This window comes from Desmodus rotundus, chromosome 6, assembly GCF_022682495.2.
Source record: "Desmodus rotundus isolate HL8 chromosome 6, HLdesRot8A.1, whole genome shotgun sequence".
NCBI lineage: Eukaryota > Metazoa > Chordata > Mammalia > Chiroptera > Phyllostomidae > Desmodus > Desmodus rotundus.
In genome coordinates this window covers 104711942-104734402 of record NC_071392.1, presented here as the reverse complement: position 1 = coordinate 104734402, position 22461 = coordinate 104711942, and the positions used below count along the sequence as shown (strand labels likewise).

General features: G+C 43.6%; 1 protein-coding gene and 1 pseudogene across 1 annotated transcript; both read right to left on the bottom strand.

Annotated features, from left to right (window-relative positions):
* Nucleotides 1–5884: 5884 nt before the first annotated feature.
* LOC128781282 (adenylate kinase 4, mitochondrial pseudogene) lies at nt 5885–6678 on the bottom strand (annotated as a pseudogene).
* A 2055-nt stretch (nt 6679–8733) lies between these two features.
* WFDC8 (WAP four-disulfide core domain 8) lies at nt 8734–22115 on the bottom strand. The gene is made up of 9 exons (XM_053927406.1): nt 22067–22115; nt 21848–21903; nt 18052–18134; nt 16378–16407; nt 15225–15334; nt 12023–12163; nt 10731–10898; nt 9845–9985; nt 8734–8879 (listed from the first exon to the last, which is right to left on the bottom strand). The coding sequence occupies exons 3-9, from the start codon at nt 18099–18101 to the stop codon at nt 8734–8736; spliced, it is 786 nt and encodes a 261-aa protein (XP_053783381.1). The 5' UTR covers nt 18102–18134; nt 21848–21903; nt 22067–22115.
* Between the last annotated feature and the right edge of the window lie 346 nt (nt 22116–22461).

Below are 22461 nucleotides of genomic sequence, written 5' to 3'. Positions count from 1 at the left end.
TAGCACGTAGAGCCCACAGCCCTGGGGAAAGGTCTCTTATTGGATTGCTCCGGATCCTTAGCCCCTTGGGCTGGGCTGGGCCACTTGCTCAACCAGAGCGGGGAGTGGGCAAAGCTTGTCTCACTTTCTAGGCTACCTTAGGAGTGAATGGGGTCATCTTGATAACTTCGAGAGTTGTGACATGTCCTCATTCCCTATTCATTTTCCATTTTATCTGCACACTGGCACACCCCTTTCGTCTCTGACAATGTGTTGTTTGCTTGTTTGTTCATTTGTTTTTGATCTCTTGGTATCTCTTCGTTTCTCTGTGGCTCTCTGTATCTATGTCTGGCTTTTTCTTTCTCAGTGCATCTCCTGTAATCTCTGTGTCTCTTTGTCCCTTTCCCACATTTTTGTCCTGTCCCTCTCCCTTTCCTCTTTAGGTCACTGATACTCTTTGACTAAGGCCAAAGAGTAAAGGTGTTGCCCCAGTTGCCCCAGAGCAGGGTGTGGGGAAGGAAGCAGGCTGATGGCAAAGTTTATAGATAGAGTTTGTCAAGGTTGTGTTGCTTGGAGAGCAGGAAAGAATGCCAGAGCTTCTAGAGAGCTTCTATCATCCGGTGCAAACCCCTTGTTGTCTGAGGAGGAAGTGTGAAGCAAAGAGACTGGCCTGAGAGACTACAATTCAGTAAAGTCAGTAACACAGCAGAGTTGCTGGGTTCTAATTAGAATGTTGGAGAGGCCATTTGAGAGAGTTCTGGACTACTTGGTGCCTTTCCTACAGCCACGGAATCCAAAAATCAGTCAACCAGTCTTCCTAGAGTAAATGTCATCTCTAAGGGTCCCATTCCCTTTCCAAATTAGCTATTGTACTTCTGGGCCGAGCTTTGTTCTCCAACTTTCCTACCTGATGGACAGAAGCCATCCAAAGCCAACCTTGTCATCAGAGAGTGACTATATGGTCACAACATTTAGGATCACAGACAGAGCCCCTCGGCCTATGGATAGCGATGTCCTTGGCTAGGAATGTCTGCGGCCAGGGGGCTGTATTCACTCAGGTGGCGAATGCCCCAGACAGGCCCCTACCACCACCAGGACCAGCGTGGTGCTTGGACCAGCCCTTGTGGCTCTTACTGTGATCGCAGGACTCACCTCTACAAAACCATCTGGGAACTTGGAACATTTATTACTCACAGGTCCCAGAGGATACACAGTAGGCTGGAGGGCCACAAAGCAAGGTCAAGGGCAGAGAGAGGGGCAGGAACTACGGATGTAGGGCTCTGGCTTTATTGAAGTCCAAGTGTGGGGTGTATAGGTTTTCACAGTTCACTCTTTACTAGAGAACTGGAAGCATAAAAGTGGGAATTAAGGCATCGGAAGGGAGAAGCAGGGTCACTCCAGGGGTCAGCTCTCTAGGTTATTCAGGGCTTCCTAAAAAGGGAGACTTCATGGGTGGGGGCAGTCTGGTCCTTCGTCCCGTTGTTTTGCTAATGACTGTGTATTCCAGCTGGAAATATGTTTATTAGAGGTGGATGTCTTTGAAACAAATGCCTTTGCAATCAAAAGCTTAACCTTAGGTACTTACATTACAATAAAAAAATTTAAAAAAAAAACCACCTTAATGCCAGACGCTTACACCATACAATCCGAACTCTCAACTTCACAATCTCACTAGATCCCCCACAGATCCGAAGGAACTGAATTTCTAATGAACCACGAAGACGTCTTCAGCAGCACTGTCCCTCTCGTGTCTACTGCCTGCCTTCTCCCAAACTCAGGCCAGGAGGGAGCGGAAAGCTGAGACACCTAGGTGCAAGGATTCTGAGGGCCCATCAGGCCCCATTTCCTCCTCCTACAGGTAGGGATCGTGAAGGCCCAGGAAAGCAAAAGATGCCAACTGAATGTTACCCAACAAGTGAGTGTCAGAGATAAAGTTAAGAGGGAGCTGAGTGTCTAAGTTCTTGCCACACTAGGGAATTTTCTGGTATTAGTGTAAATATAATATTTTACTATGGAGTTGAAGGTGGAGAGAACAGTGGGTCCAACGAGAATGGAAGTCACGCCTTTAGTGAGGACGGGAGCTCACATCCCACAGAGTCTGTAAACGCCCACATGCTCCCAAGTAAGGTAAAATTTTCTTGAAAGTAAATGAAAACTCCGAAATTTTTTTTCTTAGCAGGAAAGAAAACCTTTATTTCTATCGAATTAAAAAGTATGAATAATCAGTCCTTAAGTAAGATAATCAAAGGAATCAATAACACAATGAATTGTTAGAAAAGCAGTTACAGATTAAGTTTAGATACTTTGAAATAAGCACATAAACACCCAAACCACCCAACTCAAGAGGGCTGACGGCTTTCACACTGAAAAGACCCCGACTCGTCCTAAACACGTGACTTCTAGGAAAGCGGAGCTGGCATTTCACAGGACAGTAAACCAGAGAGACAAGTTGTCATTAGGTTAGAGAGCTGATTGGAACCCAACAATGTTCCCCAGAGGTCTGTTTATCTAAAAAATGACAGCATATAAAAATCAGTAGTATAAATTCTCATAAAACTAGAAAAGCCCTCTAATCCCTAGCACCTTGGGGCTTACCTAAAGACTGAGTTTTAGTTTTCCTTCCCTTTACTCTTCTATAAATTAAATACAAATCAGTTTGTTTTCATTTAGTACATTTCTGACTTTATAGCCAATGCTTTAAAAATGAAGAAAAGAAAGATTTAATGAATGGAGTCAGACACAATGCCAGGGAGAATCTTCTAGGTGCACCGCTCCTTTGAAAAGTTTTACAGGGGGAATCTTTTACTTCAGGAATGAAGTTGTGCCTCTGGGAACAGCCTAATGTTCGCCAAGGAAGAAAGGAACCCCTATGCCACACAAGAGCTTTCTCCCTTTTGGAAATGTCTTACCGTCCCTTTCCCACTCTCCTTCTCATGCACACACATTAATTAGGATTAAATCGGGGAATTCCCTGAAGCATACAGATCATACAGATCAAATAAATGGCATTTATTTTGGCCAAAATTGTGCGATCTGTCAAAGGGAAGATACGGTATGACATTTATAAACAACTGTAATTATAACACATCTCAACAGCTGCAGGAAGCAGATTTGTCTTTGTCGCTGGTGTATGGCTTCGTGGTTTCCCGACATCTGGGTCTTGCACACGTTTCCTCTGGAAACCATCCAGGATCAGCTGTATATGGAAAGGGACGATAGCTTATGACCAGACCACATTCTTGTATTGAAAGAAGTCTCTATTACTGGGTTCTTCTTTGAAAAACCCAATAGACAAGGAAGTTACTAAAAATGGAGGGGAAGAGAGAGAAAACAATTCATACAGTGACCGTGATTCTGATTTAGGAATTGTCTCTCTGGCAAAATTAACTGCAGCAAAGAAAGGCATCTTCCGTTAAGTGAAAGGTAGTAAGTGCAATTCATCAGGTAGATGGGGATGCTTCCTGAGATCCTGTAACCCTGCAGAGGACAGGTGAGACATGTGCTCTCTGTATACGCCACGTGCAATTATACCACGAGGACCCGCATTTCCTGTGTCAGCATCAGAGCCTCAAAACCAAAGATCCCAGGCAGGAGCAAATATTGTACATTGCTTTAGCTATTAATGAGAATGGAGAGCTCCAACCAAAGAAAGGTACCAAAAAGTCCATCAATGTTAAAAGGCTTTAAACACAGCAACATCTTTAAGCTCTCATTAAGTGGGGAGGCTGTCAGGATAATGGAAAGCAAAATGACTTCAGAGCTGGTTACGGTCACAGACTGAGAGGACAGGTGGGAATCTCAGAGACCATCCAAACTACTCTTTCCACGTTAACACTGAAGGCACTGTGCTTGTGGCAGCAGAAGGAAACCAAGAAAACTGTCCCTTGAATTTTACTTTGGTCAAAATATTTTCAAAAAAACTTTAATTTTATAAAATCATCGAAAGAGTTTGTTGAAGAAAACCAGAAACAGATTTTTTTAGGTCACTGAACATAAAACAAGCATCGTCTCTCAAAGACCCTGGGAAAGATGTTTGTCTTTTATTGGCCTCGCCTAGCAAAGGTTCCTCTGTCACTGGGCAATTGCTGAAACAGCCAACACTGTTGAGACATACTGTGGGACCCTGACGTTGGCTATGGCTGTCTATTTGGCTGGAAGGAAGGGAAGGAGGGAGGAGTAGAGTAGGGAATCAGGGATCACGCCATTTCCCTCATCCTGTACATCTCCCCAAAGTCACTCCCAGGAACGGTAAAGCACCCTCACTGGGGATAACCACAATGCGTGAAGAAGAGTATTTTTTAAGGCAGCAGGAATAAATGTCATCATCCTTCCCAGAGGAGAGGAATAATTATATGACATGGCCACAAAGTCTGGAAACCAAGCAAATCCTTAATAAATGACTTACTGATATTATATTGCAATGAATGACAAAATAGTACTGTCTATAATTCTAGACTTTATGGCCACCCTATTGAATCTTTGGAATAGAAAAAAAGATTTTGTTTTCTCATAATTATAAAGCTGTCATACTTAGTCTAGGCACAGCCAGCATGTTTCCTCAACTCCATTCCCTTTACCAACTGTTTATTATACTCATATTCTCGGGCCCTCACAGGAGAAAAACGCTGTCAGCATCAACATTTAGCAGCATTTTCAAAATATAGTTTTAAAAATCTTGAATAAAAAGCTATTATTTCACTTCAGTAATTCCGTATGGTCTTATTGCGTCTGTACATAAGGTAGGATCTTTTCATATTTATGTAAGTGCATATTTCTTCTTTTTTTGAGGATTTCCAAAAGACTCTGTGGATTTATGTTTCACAAAAAAGAAAGGCACGGAGTTCGCCCATGAAAATCAGACCAGCGTGCTGTTTAAGGAGACCCTCCGCAGAGCTCACTTCCTGGTATGTGAAATGATTCAACGCTGTCCTCCAGGGCTCAGCTCTTAGGAAAGAATTTCGGAGGGACAAAAGCAACAACTGTCTGTATTACTTAACAGCCTAGGAAGGGAGAAAACAGGTGCAAAAAAAATACAGTCCAATAAAAATAGCAGAAGCTGTCCTTTCATTCCAGGATGTCTGGAAAGAAGAGACTCTACAGAGCATGCATGGAGAAAAGGTGTCACCCCTAACAGAGAAACATGAATTGTGGGCACAGTCGCGCAAAGTCAGAGAAGTGACCACTGAGAGCAACTGGCTGCAACATCATTGTCCCCAGAGGGGCACATACCAGAGACCATAGGACGAAACCCAGGCTGCAGCCCTCAGCATGCTCAGGCCCACTGGCGCTATGGTTCAAAAGTCTTTAGGGGATGGGGAGACACAGAGACCATTGCCGTCATGGCTACTATGGCAACAACATGACTGTCACATCAGCTAGAGCTTGGGTCATACACCGTTTGACATCCAGCCTAGTCCTTGAGGACCTGGTCCTTCTGTTCAAGAAGCTAGCTGAGATGGTTTCTCAGCCTAGTTCAGGAATTTCAGAGGGATAAAAGCAGTAACTATCTGTATCACTTAATAGCCTAGGAAGGGAGAAAACAGATGTATACAGCAGAAGCCAAATCCTTTCATTCCAGAGTGTCTGAAGAGATTCTATAAGGCATGGATGCAGAAAAGAAGGTGTCACTCCTAAGAGAAAAAATGAGTTGTGGACACATGGGATGAATGGGTCTACTGATAGCAGCTGTTTGAATGGCAGGTAGATGAGTGGATTGGTAGGTAGGTGGAGGAGTGGGTGTAGGAATGATGGAAAAGCATGTTGATGGCTATTGGAGAACATGTGTGTATGAAAGATAAGTAGGTAGAGAATAGATATATGAAAGAAACACTGGATTTAGGCAGGACAGAATGGGCTGGGACAACAGAAATTCTGAGTTTTGGAGTCCCCTTGTGAGTGGAGGGTGTCAGAGGTAGGAGTAAAAGGAAGACGAGTGAGATGGATTGAACTCCAGGTTATACATCCTCCTACTAGGAGGGTGGATCCCACATTGGCTGAGATGATCTTTCAGTATTTCAAATGGAATGTTCAAAGTGATCACCAGATCCGGGTCACAGATGTCGCCCAGGGCTTCAGCCTGAACAAATGTCTTAGAGAAATCACCTAGTAGCCAGTGCTGATCGCGCCTCTTCTCCAGCTCTGACTTCATTTGGCCTACGATCTCCTGAACCAGAACCAAAAGACCTTTCTCTATGCACTGGTCTTCCGTGTTGGCCTTGTTGGCCTTGATGTTCTCCTGCAGAAAGTGACCACTGGGGAGATGCTGGAGGCCAGAGTTCTGGGGGATCCTTTGGCGCACAGTGCCCTTGCTGGAGCCGGGCAGCCCAAGGACGACTGTGCGCAGGAGTCTGAAAGCCTTTGCCTTTGCGAAGGATGGGTTAGCCAAGCAGGCAACCTGGACAGTGGCCTCGGAGAAGCCCTAGGAACTTCGTTCCTTCTGCCCCTGCCTCTGACATCCTCTGCTCACGGGAGGACTCCAAAACTCAGAATTTCTGTTGTTCTATCCATTCTGTCTTGCCTAATTTCCAGCCCACCCAAGGATCTCACTTTCCCAGCAGGTGAGATAAGATTTCTGTCTTTAGAGCCTGGGACGAATAACATTTTTGGCCCCGTCCCTCACCTAATTTCTTGGAGAGGTTGGGTAAGGATCCACCTGGGTCTTTGTCTCTTTTTCCTTTATCACCTCTCACTGACGGTCATGGTGCCTCCCCACACTTCAGTTCTAGGACCAAGAGCACCAGAGTAGATGTCCCTTAGCTGGAAATTCTTGCTTGTTTATTAGACCAAGCCCTGTCCCAAGCTCTGACTTCCTGTCACTGGTTTTTGTGTTGTTCCTTATGCATCCAATTGTATGTTTCATGTTTGTTTCCACAGACAAACTCTGTGCTCCTTGAAATATATTTATATCTAGGACCTAGCCCTTAGAACATGAATGGGCCCAGAATAAACACTCAGTACATTCTGCTGGATGAGCAAGGTAGTTGGGGGATTGGTGGGTAGATATGTGGGTGGATGAATGGCTCATAGTGGAATGATCAGGAAGATGGTTGGATGAGCAGGAAGAAGGATGGGTTAGTGTAAGATGAATATTTGGGTGCATGAATACATGGATCAGGATGGCTGGGTGAAGATGAGGATTGGGTTCCACATAAGGATGGTTAAGTTAATGATGAGATGATGGATCTGTTGATAACAGCTGTCTTAGTGGAACGTAGATGAGTGGATTGGTAGGTAGATGGAGGGGAGATGGGTATAGAAATGACAGAGAAGTATGTTTCTGGTTGTTAGAGAATATGTATGTATGAAAGATAAATAGGATAATAGGTATGTGAAAGAAACACTGGACTTAAAATAGGCAGCTGGATAGGTAGAAGGAAGATGAATGGAAAGAGTAAGTGGATGGATCGGTGGGAAGACAGATGAGTTGAAAGGTATGTCAGTCAATTAGAGGACTAGATGAATGGATGAATAGGTGAGTAAATGAATTGGCTAGGTGGTGCATAGGTGGGGGGTGGAAACATGAATGTATGAATGAAAACAATAACCAAAGTTAAAGATATGAAAAGAATTATATAGAGAATAATTATACTACTCTAAAATAATACACTTGAAAATAGAGAGAAAACAGATCCATTTTAGCAAACATAAAAGACCAAAATTTACAGAAGGGGAGGTAGAAAACCTGTACAGATGATAAGATGAAGTACAAAAAATTAGTAAAAATGTACCATCATAGAAGGAATCTCAGATGCTTTTGGGGTTTTGTCTGATCTTGAAAGAACAGGGAATTGATACATTATTTAAAAACATGCAGATCACAGGAAACATAGGTTAGTTCCCACGCTAGTTTTTGAAAGTAGCGTGACTCAAATAGAGAAACAAAAGTCATAGACCTATTTTTCTTTTGACTATAGGTGTGAAAATTCTAAATAAACTACTTGCTAAAAGAACCAAGAGTTTATTTGATACAAGTATAACCTCAGTGTAATTAAGGTAATTCTAGAAATGCAAGGATGGTTCAACATATATATGTATGTATATATATATGTATATATGTGTATATATATGTTTAATATGTTATTATACCTACAAATTATAAGAGAAAATTCATTGTATAACTAGATGTCTACAAGTTATTTGCCAGAATTCGGCAGTAATTCCCAATAGCAGCTGTAATTAGATAAAAAGGGCACAATCCACATGTGATAGAACTTGTTTATCCCCAACCCAACAACAAATGTACTTTATACAGCAGGAGACAATGCCTTTAAAATAAAAAAGCTGTATGGGGATAGGGGCCACTGCCTTCATTTTCAGCATTATTTCAGAGGTTCTACATAATATAAGACAAGAGAACAAAGTAAGTCATAAAGTTGGGGGAAAATAAGAGTCAAATTCCTCATCTTCAGATGATAAAATCATATATACAATCAAAGTAACTTCCTTCAGTACAGTTACACTTAAGACATTTTGGCAAGGTAGTTGGACGCAAGACAAAAGCTATATCTTTTTATCACACTAGTCGCAATTAATTATCTTGAAGGAAATATGTTTGACTTGCCCTGGCTGGGTAGCTCATTTGGTTAGTGCATTGTCCCCATATGCCAAGGCTGTAGGTTCGATCTCCAGTTAGAGCGCATATGAGAATCAACCAATGAATGCATAAATAAGGACGACAAATTGACCTCTCTCTCTCTCTCAAACTCAATCAATAAACTCTGTAAGAGATTGTTTAAAGAAAACACGTTGTACTTACTATCTAGTCACGACAGGCTCCAGGCACTTGAGCCCGCAGCGCGAGCAGCACTTCATGCCCAGTGGGCAGTCCTCATCGTGCAGGCACTTGGGTTTATCGATCTTCAGACACGATGGGGGCTTTTCTGGGCAGAGACCTGATTTGACTTGATGGGATAAAACAAAACACTTGACCTTGAAATACTCATTCTAGTTTGAGACAAATTTGGGGTAATCTTGGGAAGCCTAAATAGGGTTTTCCTCTGATTAAGCCTCTTATCTTTTCCCCTGCAGTGAAACTAGAGTGAAGGAGGCAGAGTATCAACTTCTCCAGCTAATAGTCTGTGGAGCATCAAAAAGTCTTGCCATCTCTGACTTATAAAGTCTGATAAAATCTGGTATGCCTACCTGCCCCTACAGAATTAATGGATTTGGGTTATCTAATCCCAGAGCGCCAGAGATAGGAGTATTAGACATTATCCAGAACTTCCTTGTTTTATAAACTGTAGCAATTGAGGGCTATATAGGGGGAAGTAAGTTGCCTAAGGACACACACACACACACACAAAAATACCAGTAGAAAAGTCGAAGTGGCTGGAAAAGCCTTGACCCTTTCCATCATACCATGCCATCCCTCAAAACATTGACAATGCCAGGGACAAGACTGTACCCGCTCAGCACCGAGTGGCAGAATGAGCACTAGCCTTAGTTAGAGACTGGAGAGTTCTCTTCTACCCCGACAGCGTTTTGCTGCCAGTCTCTTCCCCGGCACATCTCGCACGATGTGAATATGCCATGCACGCTCTGAAGTTCTGTGCAGAGACAAGGGCTTATTAGGAATATACACAATGGTTATGGGGGGTTTTGTATAAATAAGCGCACACTGTCACCTTGTAGGCCATTGAAGAATGAGACTCAGAATAAATGAGATTTCATGGGGGAAATGGAGACTGATTCCATGCGTGACTGGCTTTGAAGAAGAACGTGTAGTCTCCCAAGATCAGGAGGGCAACATGAGAGAATTGGTTGGACATTAAAAGGAGAATAATTCCCAAGAGACCCAAGGTCACCCTAAGACACAGCATGGCACCCTTAGCCCGGTAGACTTTGGGAGATGTGTCCCAGTCCTCACCTGTCCAGGCCCTGGCACAAACAAAGCCACACATGGATTCACAACATTTTTCCATTTGAGGGCAATCGTGGTCACTCTTACATGAACCCGAACATTTCTTACGCTCCTCGGAAGGGAATAATGGGCACTCTCCTTTCTTGACTAAAACAAGAGCAGACATGAGCCCCTTAGAACCCCACCCCATCCCACTGCCCTTCAAACAACTTTCCCTTCTCTTCAAAACGAGTATCTCTTGTGACGTGATTCATTTTGCCCACCTCTGACAGGCTGGGGAGGCGTGAAAGGCTCACATTTCATGGGATGTAGTAGAAAGAGAGTCAGGACTGGTGTTTGGCACCCCAAGTAAAGTTCCAGTCCTGCCAATTAATAAGTGACTTCAGTTTCCTTCTCTATAAAATAGCAGTGATTGTGTGAAATCTACGCAAATCAATGTAAGCCCTTTTAGGGGATTTGGTTTTACTTTGAACAGGGAGTGACAGACTCTGACTCATATTTTGAAAGGATCATTGTGGATCTTGTGTTGGTAATAGACTGTAAAAGGGGAGGATAGAAGCTGGGAGACCTGCCAGGGGCTCTTGCCTATTCCAGGTGAGAAAATGGCATCTCACATCCGGGTGGCAGCTGTGGAGGTGGGAAGAAGAGGTCAGATTCTGGATCTATTTTTCGAACCTAATGGGCGTTGATTGAGAAAGAGAGGTACCAACGGTGATTTAGGAGGAGGAGTTGTTTTTTTCCAACCAAGATGGGGAGATAATTGACATCCCATGAATGACAGAGCCAAGACTTGAACCAAGACAGTTTAACCTCAAAGCCTGAGCCTCTATCAGTGCAGGTATTTTATTTCTAGTTAGACTAGCTCGCAGGTTGCCAAGGATAAAAGTCTTACCGGTTAATGAGCAAGCCGTCATGCAGTCGTTCTGGCTGAGGAAGTGGTTGGCGTTCCCACTGCAGCCTCCATAGTTAAAGCGTTTGCATAACTTATCTTTTAAGTCAAAATACCAGCGCTTATTAACACTCCTACAGTTTCCTGGATCTACGGAGAGCATGCAGGGTTCTGAGGGCAAGATGCAAAGAGGGAAGAACATAAAATGTAGCGAAAGAGGAGAGGGGTCAGGCCCTCAGTCTTTCTATAGTACGTGGTATTACCCTTCCAGCCCTAGAAAGAGCCGCAGCCGCTAGGTGTTCTAGTCCTACCTCTGCTACGTGTGCTCTGCGGGGAAGAGCATCTCTGAGCATCATGTCTGCCTTGCAAAGGATGTCATGTACAGGACATAAGAATACTTTGGAACTGATCTTTCCACTCTCTGAGCTTTGGGGCAGGGGGGCCGGACTTGTTCAGCCAGTATATCTGAAGTACCTAAGACAGTATCTGACACGTAGGAGCAATAAAATACTGAGAAAGAAAAAAAGCAGCCCCTCATGACTGAAAACTTATCTGATGCTCAGAGCTAAGTCACGTTGTTCTCTGTGGCACATAAACAATCTCACAGAACATTCACATCAAATGAGGTCACTCTGTGTCCATGATAATGTGACACCAAAAAAAAAATCATTGTGAATCCACAAAATACCAAACCCTATGAGTGATTTTTGCTTCTCTACCAATTACAGCTCTGTCTTCACTCTAGCCTGTCCTCTCTATAGCTAAGATTCACTGAGATACTCACAGAATTGCCCCCGCTTACTTAGACCCTCGTGGAAATTACCCAGTCAAAGCCTCAACCCTACTGTAGATTCTAACAGCTTCTTACTGAGATGCCTCGGGTTGTCTACCGTGAGCCTTCTCCCTTACTCCAATGAGTAACCAACCCAATGCGTTCGACTACATGTGTTCCGGATGCTCTTTGGCCAAAGGGCATTGACAATAGATATTTGCTGAATCAAGCTCTATAAAAGGCACAGTTCCCTATTACTAAGTGTTTATTACTTTCAGTTACCAGAAAACTTCCTTGGAGGCCAAAGTGTCCAACAACAACCCCAGCCTCTAAGCCACCGTGCAAACAATAGTCTCTTAACACACAGTAAGCATGTAATTGAAGGCTGGGAGTCTAATTAGAGTAGGAGCAAAGCTCAGACCTTGGCCTCTTTCTCCTGCCATCCCAGGGAATTGTTCAGCCGGGGCTGGACCAAGCAGGAAGTAGGGCACCTCCAAAGGCACCACAGCCAGGAAGCCAATACCTTCATACGGATCCATGCACTTCTTCCCACAGGCAAAAGAGCAGCACTTCCTTTGTCCGCCACAGCTGAGGTCCTCTCTGCACAAGTCTGGAACGTAAGCCTCACAGGTGATCCTCTCTTGGGGGCACACTCCTGGTTTCTCTGCAAGAAAGACATGTATAAATTCATATCCCTTGAGAGTTTCGGCTCTTCTCCCATGGCAAAGGTGAAAAGTGAAACTCTCCCAGTCCTGTCCTCTGCCTGTAAGCTTCAGTTCTTGCTCTGCTTATATTTAGGGACTGGACCTATGCTCACCGCGGTCAGCCCATTTAGGTAGATCTGAATCAGAAACGTCTGCCCAGGTAGAACCAAAGGGGAAGCTTCTTGGATTCCAGGACAGGGGATTAAATAGGGACCAAGATCTTCACCTTAAATTCAGGAGCTCCTATCTCCCCTCAAAACTTAATATTTTAATGCCTAGTTTCTGCCTCTTGTATCTTAGTTGACAAGGGAAATTAATTAGTGAGAAATAATAGAAATATTATGGAAATCAGAGTCAGGAGGCCTGATTTTGGCCTCCAACTCCCTGTGAGCTCAAGACCACCTGAGTTCCACTACACGACTTCTCAGGTACATCTAAGGGGGGAGCGACTGCTTGAGTGGAGGAAGCACTCTAAGTGAGGTAGATCTGGCTTGGGAGCCTGACTCCTACACAACCAGCTAAAAAACCTTGGGGAAAAAATGTTGTCCTTTGTCTGCATCATCATTGCCCCATCTGTAAAATGAGAATACAATCTCTACCTTACGGCTGCTTATAAGAATGAAGTGGGATGCCTGTACTGCACTTACCACCGGACCTGGCACGTGGTAAGAGCTTGGCAGACAGGGATTTCTTTTTAGGGCTGCACGTGGCATCCTTATATCAGTGTTTTAGGAGACAGAATTCTAAAGTTGCAGCCCTCCAAAACCCATCCTCTAGTTAATGAATCAAACACCCATTCAGATACTGCTGTGAAGGGATTTTGCAGAGGGAACTAAAGTCTCAAGTCAGTTGACCTGAAGACACAGAGGTTATTTAAGTGTTCCTGATCGGATCTGTTGAGTCCTTAGAAAGAAGAGGTTAATTTTTTTCCTAGTTAGTAGAGGAGAAGAAGTCAGAAAGATTCAAACTCTAAGAGGAACCTGTGATGCTATCAGTAGCTTTGAGGGTGGAGGAGGCTGAGTGCCCAGGAGCGAGGGTGGCCTCTGCAAGTTGACAGGCAGTGAGGAGCCCTCAGTTCAACAATCGTAAGGAAATGATCCCGCTAACAACCAGTGAGCTTGGAAGAGAACCCCGAGTTCCAGGTGAGAACTGCAGCCGTGGCTGACATCTTGGTTCCAGCCTGGTCAGAACCTGAGCGTAGGCTCCACACCCACCAAGCCAGACTCCTCACGGACAGGGAAGTGGTTACGCGGCAGCAGCAAGCTACTACAGGTGTGGCTCTGTGGCTCTAAACTGAGCATCTCTCCAGTGGAACCTGACCAGAGATGCGGGACCCTTTTAAATATACTGAGTGTGTGATTACAGAAGTTTAGAATTACAAACACTATAATAATCATTAGTATTAACCTCCTAATTTCATAATTTTTTTAAAAATGAGGCCAGATAGGATAATACAGTGACTTACGAGAAAGTGTGGGGCTTCTAATCCATGGCTCGCTCCGGAAGCCCCGCATCTCCCCTGAGGTCTGGCCACTGAGACTTGTAGCACTTTCCAGCTGCATTTCTCACCCCTTATCCCAATCCTAATGCACCCTCCAAGGATAACCTGAAGCTAAGAAGAGCATATGGTTCCTAACCTGGAGTGTACGTCAAAATACCTGTGCATTGTTTAGCAAATATAGACCATGGACTAAATCAGAATCTCTAACAGGAGTGTCCAACCTGCAGCCATGGGCCACATGCACCCCAGGATGGCTGTGCATGCGGCCCAACACAAAATCGTAAATTTACTTAAAACATTATGAAATTTTTTCATGATTACATGTCACAATGTATTTAATGTGTGGCCCAAGACAATTCTTCCAGTGTGGCCCAGAGACACCAAAAGTTTGGACAGCCCTGCTAGAAAGAAGGCCGAGGAAATCAGATTCCTTCAAGTTCCTAGGCGATCCTGAAGCAGCCAGCTGGGCTCCTGCATGCAGGCTGCTACTTGGGAGCCATGTGCTAGGTTTGGGCCCAGGCAGAGTTCGATAAATCACATAGGAAGACTTCCGAAGGGGTAAAGAGGCACAGAAACCTTGCGATTATGAAGACAAACTTCCTCTCTCTCACTAGTGCCAACTCCAGCCAGTTCTGCCTGCTTCCTGTTTGGGGGGAACTATTTAAACCTTTGTTGGGGTTTCTTTCAGTCATGGTAACTCCTTACCCCACTGGTAGCTTGAACTCTCACTTGGAATCCTCTTTCCTCCCTGTCAACCCTTCTCAGCCTTGTGTGTACAGCATCCTCTGTGACACACACCCCAGGGCTTCCTCCAGTTACGGGGGACAGTCCCCAGAGTTCTGATCCCAGCCCTCTCCTGTCATTACTCAACACACACTTCCCAAGTGACCACATCCGTTCCTGTGACAGTCCTAACTGTGATTGCCTGATCTCCACCCCCTGCCCCCACACACACCTGCCCCCTCTTCCAGGCTAAGACACTTATATCCAAACCCCTTGGGAAATGGCATTTGAGCATCTCATAAGCACCTCTGGTTGCAACATGTTTAAAGCCAAACCAGTGTCTCTCCATGCCTAAACAGCTCCTTCTGTCTGTTCCCATCTCGACATCCGGTATCAGTCCCCACCCTAGGATTCACTCCTCCCTTTCCATCAGCCTAGCATCCTTATCGGTCAGATCAATTCGATCTCCTACTTCTCCGACCCCATCTCTTCTCCCCCTTTACTACGACTTCCTCAAGTCAGCATCTGACTTCCTCCTAGCATTCTCAACGATTCCTCTTGTCTAGCGACTGATTTATTTTTAAAAATTAAACTTGGAAATGACACATATGGGAAAAAGCTAGGGAAATAATTTTCAGGGAACAGGTGAGGGAAGGATTTGGAGGGCCCAGGGTGGGTGAGTAGGGCTAGTTCTCTGAGGCCACAGTCAAAGTGGCTTCATCTGACACCTTGCGCCTGGCCCTCAGTCCCCAGGAATGCCTGCTAAGGTGGAGTGGCTGCAGCTTTTCTGAACCCACGTCTGACTCTTTTGCGAGGCTCTGCCCATGTCTGCTCCAGCGAGAGGGAGAGAAACAGCAGGAGAACCACTTTCCTCCTGGAGAAGGTGGAGCTGCCGCAAGGAAGGAACCTGTGTGGGAGGAGAAGAGGGGCAGGAGTCAGACACAAGCCAGAGGGAGACACAGCACACCTGGATGACCCTTAAAGATGATCCACCAATTCCCTTAGTTCGCAGAAGAGAAAACGGAGATGCATGATGGGGAGGAGGCTTGTTTCTGGTCACATGGCAAGTGGGGCAGGACCCTCAGTCCCAGGACCCTCCCAATGGTCCCACACTCTTCCATGGTGCTGTATGTGATCTACCCAGACACTTGCCCCTTGTCTCACTCTGGGCGAGCGGCCACACGTGAATGATCACCGTGATTTGTCTGGGGCAGGTGCAGGGCTGGTCTGCCCAGAGCCCCTCCCGGGGCAATCCCAGGCACCTTTTTTTGCACTATGGATGGCAAGAAGCTGAGATTTTCTGGAGAGTCTGGGCATCCGAGTTCCCCAGGAGCAAAAAAGATCCCAGATGGCCTTGAGTTAACAAAAGGATCCCTCTTATTCCTTCTGGTGGCATCCAAGTCTGGGAACTTATGATATGTCCAGACGACCACTTAACCGAAGATCTTCCCCTACTCACATGTGTCCATTCCGAGTCTCTTCCTGACCCTGTGTCTGCGGCAATAAAGCATTTTCCAAAATGTATATTATCAAGAGTCTAGCAAAGTTAATAGTATTCAAACTTTCCAACACTTAACAGAGTGTATCAGATTAAATGAGGTGTCTAAATAAACGAGTCATGGGTAGAGTTGACAGCATTATTAATCATTTGGTAAATGCTAGTAAAGATTTTTTGGTAAACTTTCCAGAAATTAAGGAAATCACTTGTGATTTATGATCAGTATTCAAACTACTAGGAAACAAATTCTTTCGTAAGTATAAGGTTTCTAATTCTATGCTTTGATAAAAATAGAAAGAGGGGTTTAATCAAGCTGTTGATTAACATTTAAATTTGATCATTAAAATAATTTTTGATTATTTAATTTTAATTATTTGATATTTGGCCACATACTAGAAGGTCAAAGAACCAAGTGACATACCAATAACAAACCTTCCTTCCCATGCACTTACGTGTCTCTGAGAGATGCGTGACCTGTAGAACTTTATCAATAAAATGTTGTGTGTTGGTCAATAGTTTCAATGTATTTATTTATATATTCATTAGAATTATGTTGCTTAAGTGACAGATTGAACAGAAAATAAATCCATAAGAAAAAATGTTATTCCTAGAGTCCTACGGCTGCAGTAGATGTAAACATTACATTTTAACTGACGTGCAAGTTCTCATTGCACAGAAATGTGAAAGGTCGTGAGGAGAAAGGCTGTTGAACACAAGCTTGTACTCCCTTAGATCAAAAGTCTGTGGGGCCAGGGGGCTGGAAATAGGAGTTCAAGGGGAAGAAAAAGTGTTTTAAAATTTCCAGCAATTAAAGTGGTTCTCATATATACATATATCTTTTTCATCAGTACAGAGGTCTTTCATTTTGTTATACTTATCACGCCGTGAATTCACAGGGAACGGGCTCCAGCAGCTCAGCCTCCTTTCCACTGGTCCTCACATAGCACGCGGCTGTGCGTGGAGCAGACTGGAGCTTCAGGGGGCCCCACATACCCTTCTCTTTGACCTCCTTCTTTCTGCAATCATTTTTCTTCACACACCCCAGGAAGCTCTCTCGGCTCTTGGAGTGTTTAATGTGCTCAATACATACATTAATTCTCTTGGTAAGAATCTTGCCCTTAACTTACTTGTTGACAACAACGCCCACCGCATGCTGAGTGACACTGTAGATTCCTCTGGTTTGGCTATGGTAGCATTTGTGGGACATTCCTTTTTGAATAGCGCCCATTTCCTTGATGTCTACAAAATCAGCTTTCTCATCGATTTGCACATACGTGTCCAAAGGAACAACACCATGGTTTCTAAACCACCTAGAGAACGCATAGCGGAGGCTTTTCCCCTTTCCCTTTGTGTTAGTCATTTTGGCGAATTACTGGAAGGTGGCAGCTCCAGCCAGAGAGAGAAATCATGTATGTTTTAAATGGATGATTGTGGGTACCAAATTAGTATGGTGTTTTGACTTCAATTAATTTGTTTTTCAAAGTTATAAAGGAGTTTTTAAAATACTCATTTATAACAAGCTAGCATAATGAATTTAAGATTCTTTTGTGATGTCGAGGACCGTTTGTACCTTTTTGTTGCTGAGTTATCTTCCATTGTATGGATGTAACAGAGCTTGCGTATCCATTCACTAGTTAATGGACACTTGGGTTCTTTTTGGTTTTGGACAGTTATGAGTAAACCCTCTATAAACATTTGCACACAGGTTTTTATATGAACATAAGTTGTCATTTCTTTGGGTAAGTACGAGGCAGTGGGACTGCTGGGTTATATGGTAAGTGTGTGTGAGACACTGCCAAACTGTTTTCCAAAGTGGCTGTGCCATTTTGCATTTCCGCTAGCACCGTAGGAGAGCTCCACCGGCTCCCCACACTTGCTAGCACTTAGTATGTATATGACTTTATTTCAGTCATTCTAATAGATGTATAATCTGAAGATATTTAAAGAGATTCAAGTAATTAGTTTAAATCTCTGGGATTCTAAGAATCTAAATCACTTAGAATGATGGTGTGAAGATGTTTCCTATTTCCCAATTTTCCCTAGGACACTGTTTTAAACCAAGGGGGTCCTTGGTTCTTGAGCCTGATTGGTCAGGAGTTTCTCCACAACCCCATCATTAAACCTACCTCCTTTTCCACAGGTCAGAGGTCACTCTTTGCAGTAAATCGAGGAGCATTTCACAATGGAAAGATCTACAGATGTCCAGGAGCTGGGGAAAGAGTGCGAAGCTCCAGGTTACAATCTTTGAAAAGTACAGGTAAGGCCCCACACGACCCCCTACTGCTCCCGTGCTGGGACCACACCCTGCCTCAGCAGGGTCCTGTGCTGTTTCCACACATGAAAGTTCCTTGTTCACATCTCCCTCATCCCCGTGGCATGGTGTGTGCTGTCTCACGGCTGCTCAACCACGAATGTGCCTTCAGCCTTGGTCACAGGGCAGGAGACCCTGAGGAAGATAATTAGCTCTATAGGTCTCTTTAACACACCTTGCCTTAAGCTCAAGCAGGGTAAGTAGATGCCTCCTCCAAAGACATGACCTTCTAAATAACTCCTACTCCGTGATCTGCATTCTGATATTGAGGAAAGGCAGTCTCTAAGTGTGGAGTGTGGAGCACGGTATATCTTCACAGTGTGTCGTTTAAATGTCCTCAATCTTTCTAATATTTTTTCTCTTTGATGTATCAATACTTGAGAAAGTTGTGTTTAGGGCTCTTCACACAGCCATGAGTTTCTCAGCTTATGCCTTTAATTCCATTCATGTTTGTTTCATGTATCCTGATCCTATTGATTTGGGTAAATATGAATGAATTCCCGGTGAGCTGAATATTTTTTATGATTATATTGTGACCAAATATACCAAGCACAGGGACAGCTAGCAACAAAGCAAAGAGGAGGCATTCTCTCACAGGAGACACTCCTCTGTAAGTTTGATAAAAGCACAGATGTGAAGCTTTTTCTCTAGGAAGGAGGGAAAGAGGGGAAAGAAGTCTGGTCTCCTCTATAGTGTGCTCCCTGTGGAGCTGGTCTCTATCTTGCTTTATTTTATATTAAGTACTACTGACCAGTGAAGGTTTCTCTCAGTCAAAACTGGTTCATAAAGGCTGCTTCTTCAAATGTGCAGACAAGGAAGCAAATGTGCAGGGACTTGAAGAATCAACAAAGTGTGACACATTCGAAGGAAAAAAATAAATCTTCAGTAACAAACCCTAAAGAAATGGAGATCTGTGAATTGCCCAACAAAAATGTCAAAATAATTGTTTTTTAAAGCTCAAAGACAGCACAGTTTGACAACCAAATGAAATTTTAAAAAAAGATATATGAACAGAATGATAATATCAACAAAGAAATAGAAACGATGAAAAAAAGGAACCAAACAAAAATACTATAGGTGAAGAATACAATAAATGAACCGAAAAACTCACTGGAGGGTTCAAAAACAGACTTGGACAAGTAGAAGGAAAAAAAACAGTGGACTTGAAAACAGGTCATTTTAAATTATCTGATTAAAACTGAATTCAACAGCACATATAAAGGATCACTATAAAACTACTAGAAGAAGATATAGGGGAAAATGCTTCTTGGCACTGGTCTGGGCAACAATTTTTTTGGATATGACCCCAAAAGTAGAGGCAACAAAAGCAAAAATAGGCAAATGGGATCACAAACTATAAAGCTTCTGCCCAGCAAAAAAAAAAAAACAGTCAAGGGAATGAAAAGAAAACCTACAGTATGGAATAAAATATTTGTAAACCACATAGGTGTTATACCCAAATTCTATAGGGTGTTAATATCCAAACTATATAAGGAACTCAAACAACTCAACACCAAGGAAGCAAATAACCCAATTAATAAGTGGGCAAAGCACTTGAATAAATATTTCTCAAAAGAAGACGTACAAATGATGAACAGGTACATGAAAAGGTGCTCAACAACACTAATCGCAGAGAAATATAAATCAAAACCACAATGAGATACCACCTCACACCTGTTAGAATGGCTGTCATCAAAAAGACAAGAAATAACAAGTGTTGGTGAGGATGTGGTGGAAAGGGAAAACTTGTGCACCGTCAGTGGGAATATAAATTAGTTACAGCCATGGCAGGAAACAGTCTGCAGGTTCCTCAAAAAATTAAAAACAGAACTACCATTTGATCTGGCAATTCCACTTCAAAAGAAATGAAATAAGTATCTCGAAGAGATACCTGCACTCTTATTCATTATAGCGTTATGCACAAGAGCCCATGTATGGAAAAACCGAAGTGCCCATCAATGAATGGATAAAGAAAGAATGGCATATATAAATATGATTCAGCCTTAAAAACCCAGTCATTTGTGACAACATAGATGAACCCAGAGGCTATGATGCTACGTGAAACAAGCCAGACACAGCAAGACAGACCTGCATGATCTCACATATAGGTGGAATTTAAGAAGTTGAAGCTGAGGGTAGAATGGTGGCAGCCAGCCACTGCGGGATGGGAGAGATGGGCAGATGCTGGTCAAAGGGTACAAGTCTTCAGTTATAAGATGACTAATTTCTGGGGACCTATTGCACAGCAGGGTGACTACAGTTAGTAATACTGATTTATACACTTGAATTTTCTAAGAGAGTAAATCTTGCGTTCTCACCACCAAAACAGAAGTGACGGCATGAGGTGATGGATATGTTACTTAGCTTGGTTATGGTAATCATTCCATAATAAATACCTGTATCAAAACATTATGATGTACACCTTAAATATACATAATTTTAATTCGTCAATCATGCCTCATTAAAGCTGGAAGCAAATTGCTTAAATCTTTTTTAAAGTTTCACTGGGTATTCAGAACTAGATTCACAGTTATTTTCTGCCAGCACTTTGAAAATGTGTTCCCACTGTCTTCAGGCTTCTGTCGCTGCTCTTTGTCAAATTATTTCTTTCCATTTCTTTGTTTTTTACTTCAGTGATGTATTCCACTTCTAGATGTTCTATCTGGCACTTTTTCAATGTTCTGGTCATTTTTACGCTCTCTTTGCCCTTCATCAGGCTGTTATTGCCATCTCTCAACTCTTTTCCTTTTACCTCCTAAGCTTTTTATTTTGCCTTCTGTGTGCGATAATTCCAGTATCTGAAGTCTTCGCGGATCCTGGCTGTTTCTCTTGGCTTTTCTTCATCTTTTCTTGTTTTCTTAAACTGTGGGTGATTTTTTTTTCTTATGAGCTCTTATATTTAACAGAAGCGTATCTTTAATGGCACTTTATCCGTGGAATTTCTTGAAATCCCATATTTAGGGCAGGATGTTCGAAGTCAGTTTGTTTTCCATATTACCCTAACAGCTCGGACCATTTTGAATTAAAGCCCTGGCTCCGGGCTGCTCAGACTCCACACACGCACTCACTCCGGCTCCCCTGTCATGCAAGGAAACCAGCTCGTAGTTACGAATTCCTGAAGAGGTCTTTCCCCCTCTATTGAGTGGCTAAATAAAATGTAGAATATGTATATGATAGAACATTATTCAGCCATTAAGAGGAAGGAAATTCTCTACAGCATCCTTAGAATCCTTGAGGGCACTACGCTAAGTAAAATAAACTGGTCACAAAAAGGAATCTGTGATTTCTGGGTTTTATAATATTCCACTTATATGCGGGTCCGAGAGGAGTCAAATTTATAGGGACAGAAGGTAGAATGGCAGTTGCCAGGGGCTGAGGAGGGGGACAGGGAGCTGCTGCCTAACAGGTACAGGGTGTCACTTTTGCTGGAGGAGAAGAGTTAGAATGTTAACTTTATGTTATGTACATTTTACCACAATTAAAATAATAATAATAATAATAATAATAATAAAAAGGAAAGGGAATTCTGGTTTCTGCTCAGAGATGTAGAGAGCTAAATAAACCTCCCAAACTTACGTGGACAAAAAGCTGGACAGCTCTCTTGAACTCACCGGAGTGCTGAGCGCAGGGGCCGCCAAGCCGTCCAGAGTCCGGGGAGAGCCGGCACCTGCATGGAGGGAAGAGCATGGGCACTGAAGGCCTGTAGGGCGTGCAGCCAGGTACTGGTAGTAAGAGATCTGCGAGGGTGCTGGCAGACTGCTAGAGACTGAGTGTGCACAGGCAGGAGAAAACGGAGCCCTGGGGGCTGCACACGCAGGCGGAGTCCTTACCCTCTTGCAGGCCTTTTCTCCGGGAACCCCATTGGGCACTTAGAGGAAATGTATGTAGAGATCTGAAAAAGTCTCTCTCTGTGGTGCCGAGCTGCACAGGGGAGAGTAGGCAGCAGCCGCTATGGAAGGGGCAAGAAATTCCACCTGAAAGCCTTTCTTTCTTTCCTACTGACGAAGCTTTAATCTTGGGAGAGCAAGCAACACAGTTGCCCTAAGGGTACAAGAGAAATCTCAGTGCAGCTGGGGGAGGGGCAGAAAGACTGGCCAGATTCAGAACTTTGTCCTGAGGGTGCAGGAAGAGCAGGGTCACTAGCAAGACAATGTCACCGAGACCCAGGAACACAGTGTCTGCCTCAGCCCGAGACAATCAGAACAGCAGAGAATGGGCCCCGACC

Excerpts from the sequence above, each read along its gene's own strand:
- WFDC8 (XM_053927406.1), bottom strand. The coding sequence starts at position 18,101 with ATGCTCCTCGATTTACTGCAAAGAGTGACCTCTGACCTGTGGAAAAGG. Across the intron at positions 16,408-18,051 it reads TCTGACCTGTGGAAAAGGAG|TTCTACAGGTCACGCATCTC; the intron begins GTAGGTTTAATG and ends TTATTGATAAAG. Across the intron at positions 15,335-16,377 it reads CACGCATCTCTCAGAGACAC|GTTCCTTCCTTGCGGCAGCT; the intron begins GTAAGTGCATGG and ends CCTCCCACACAG.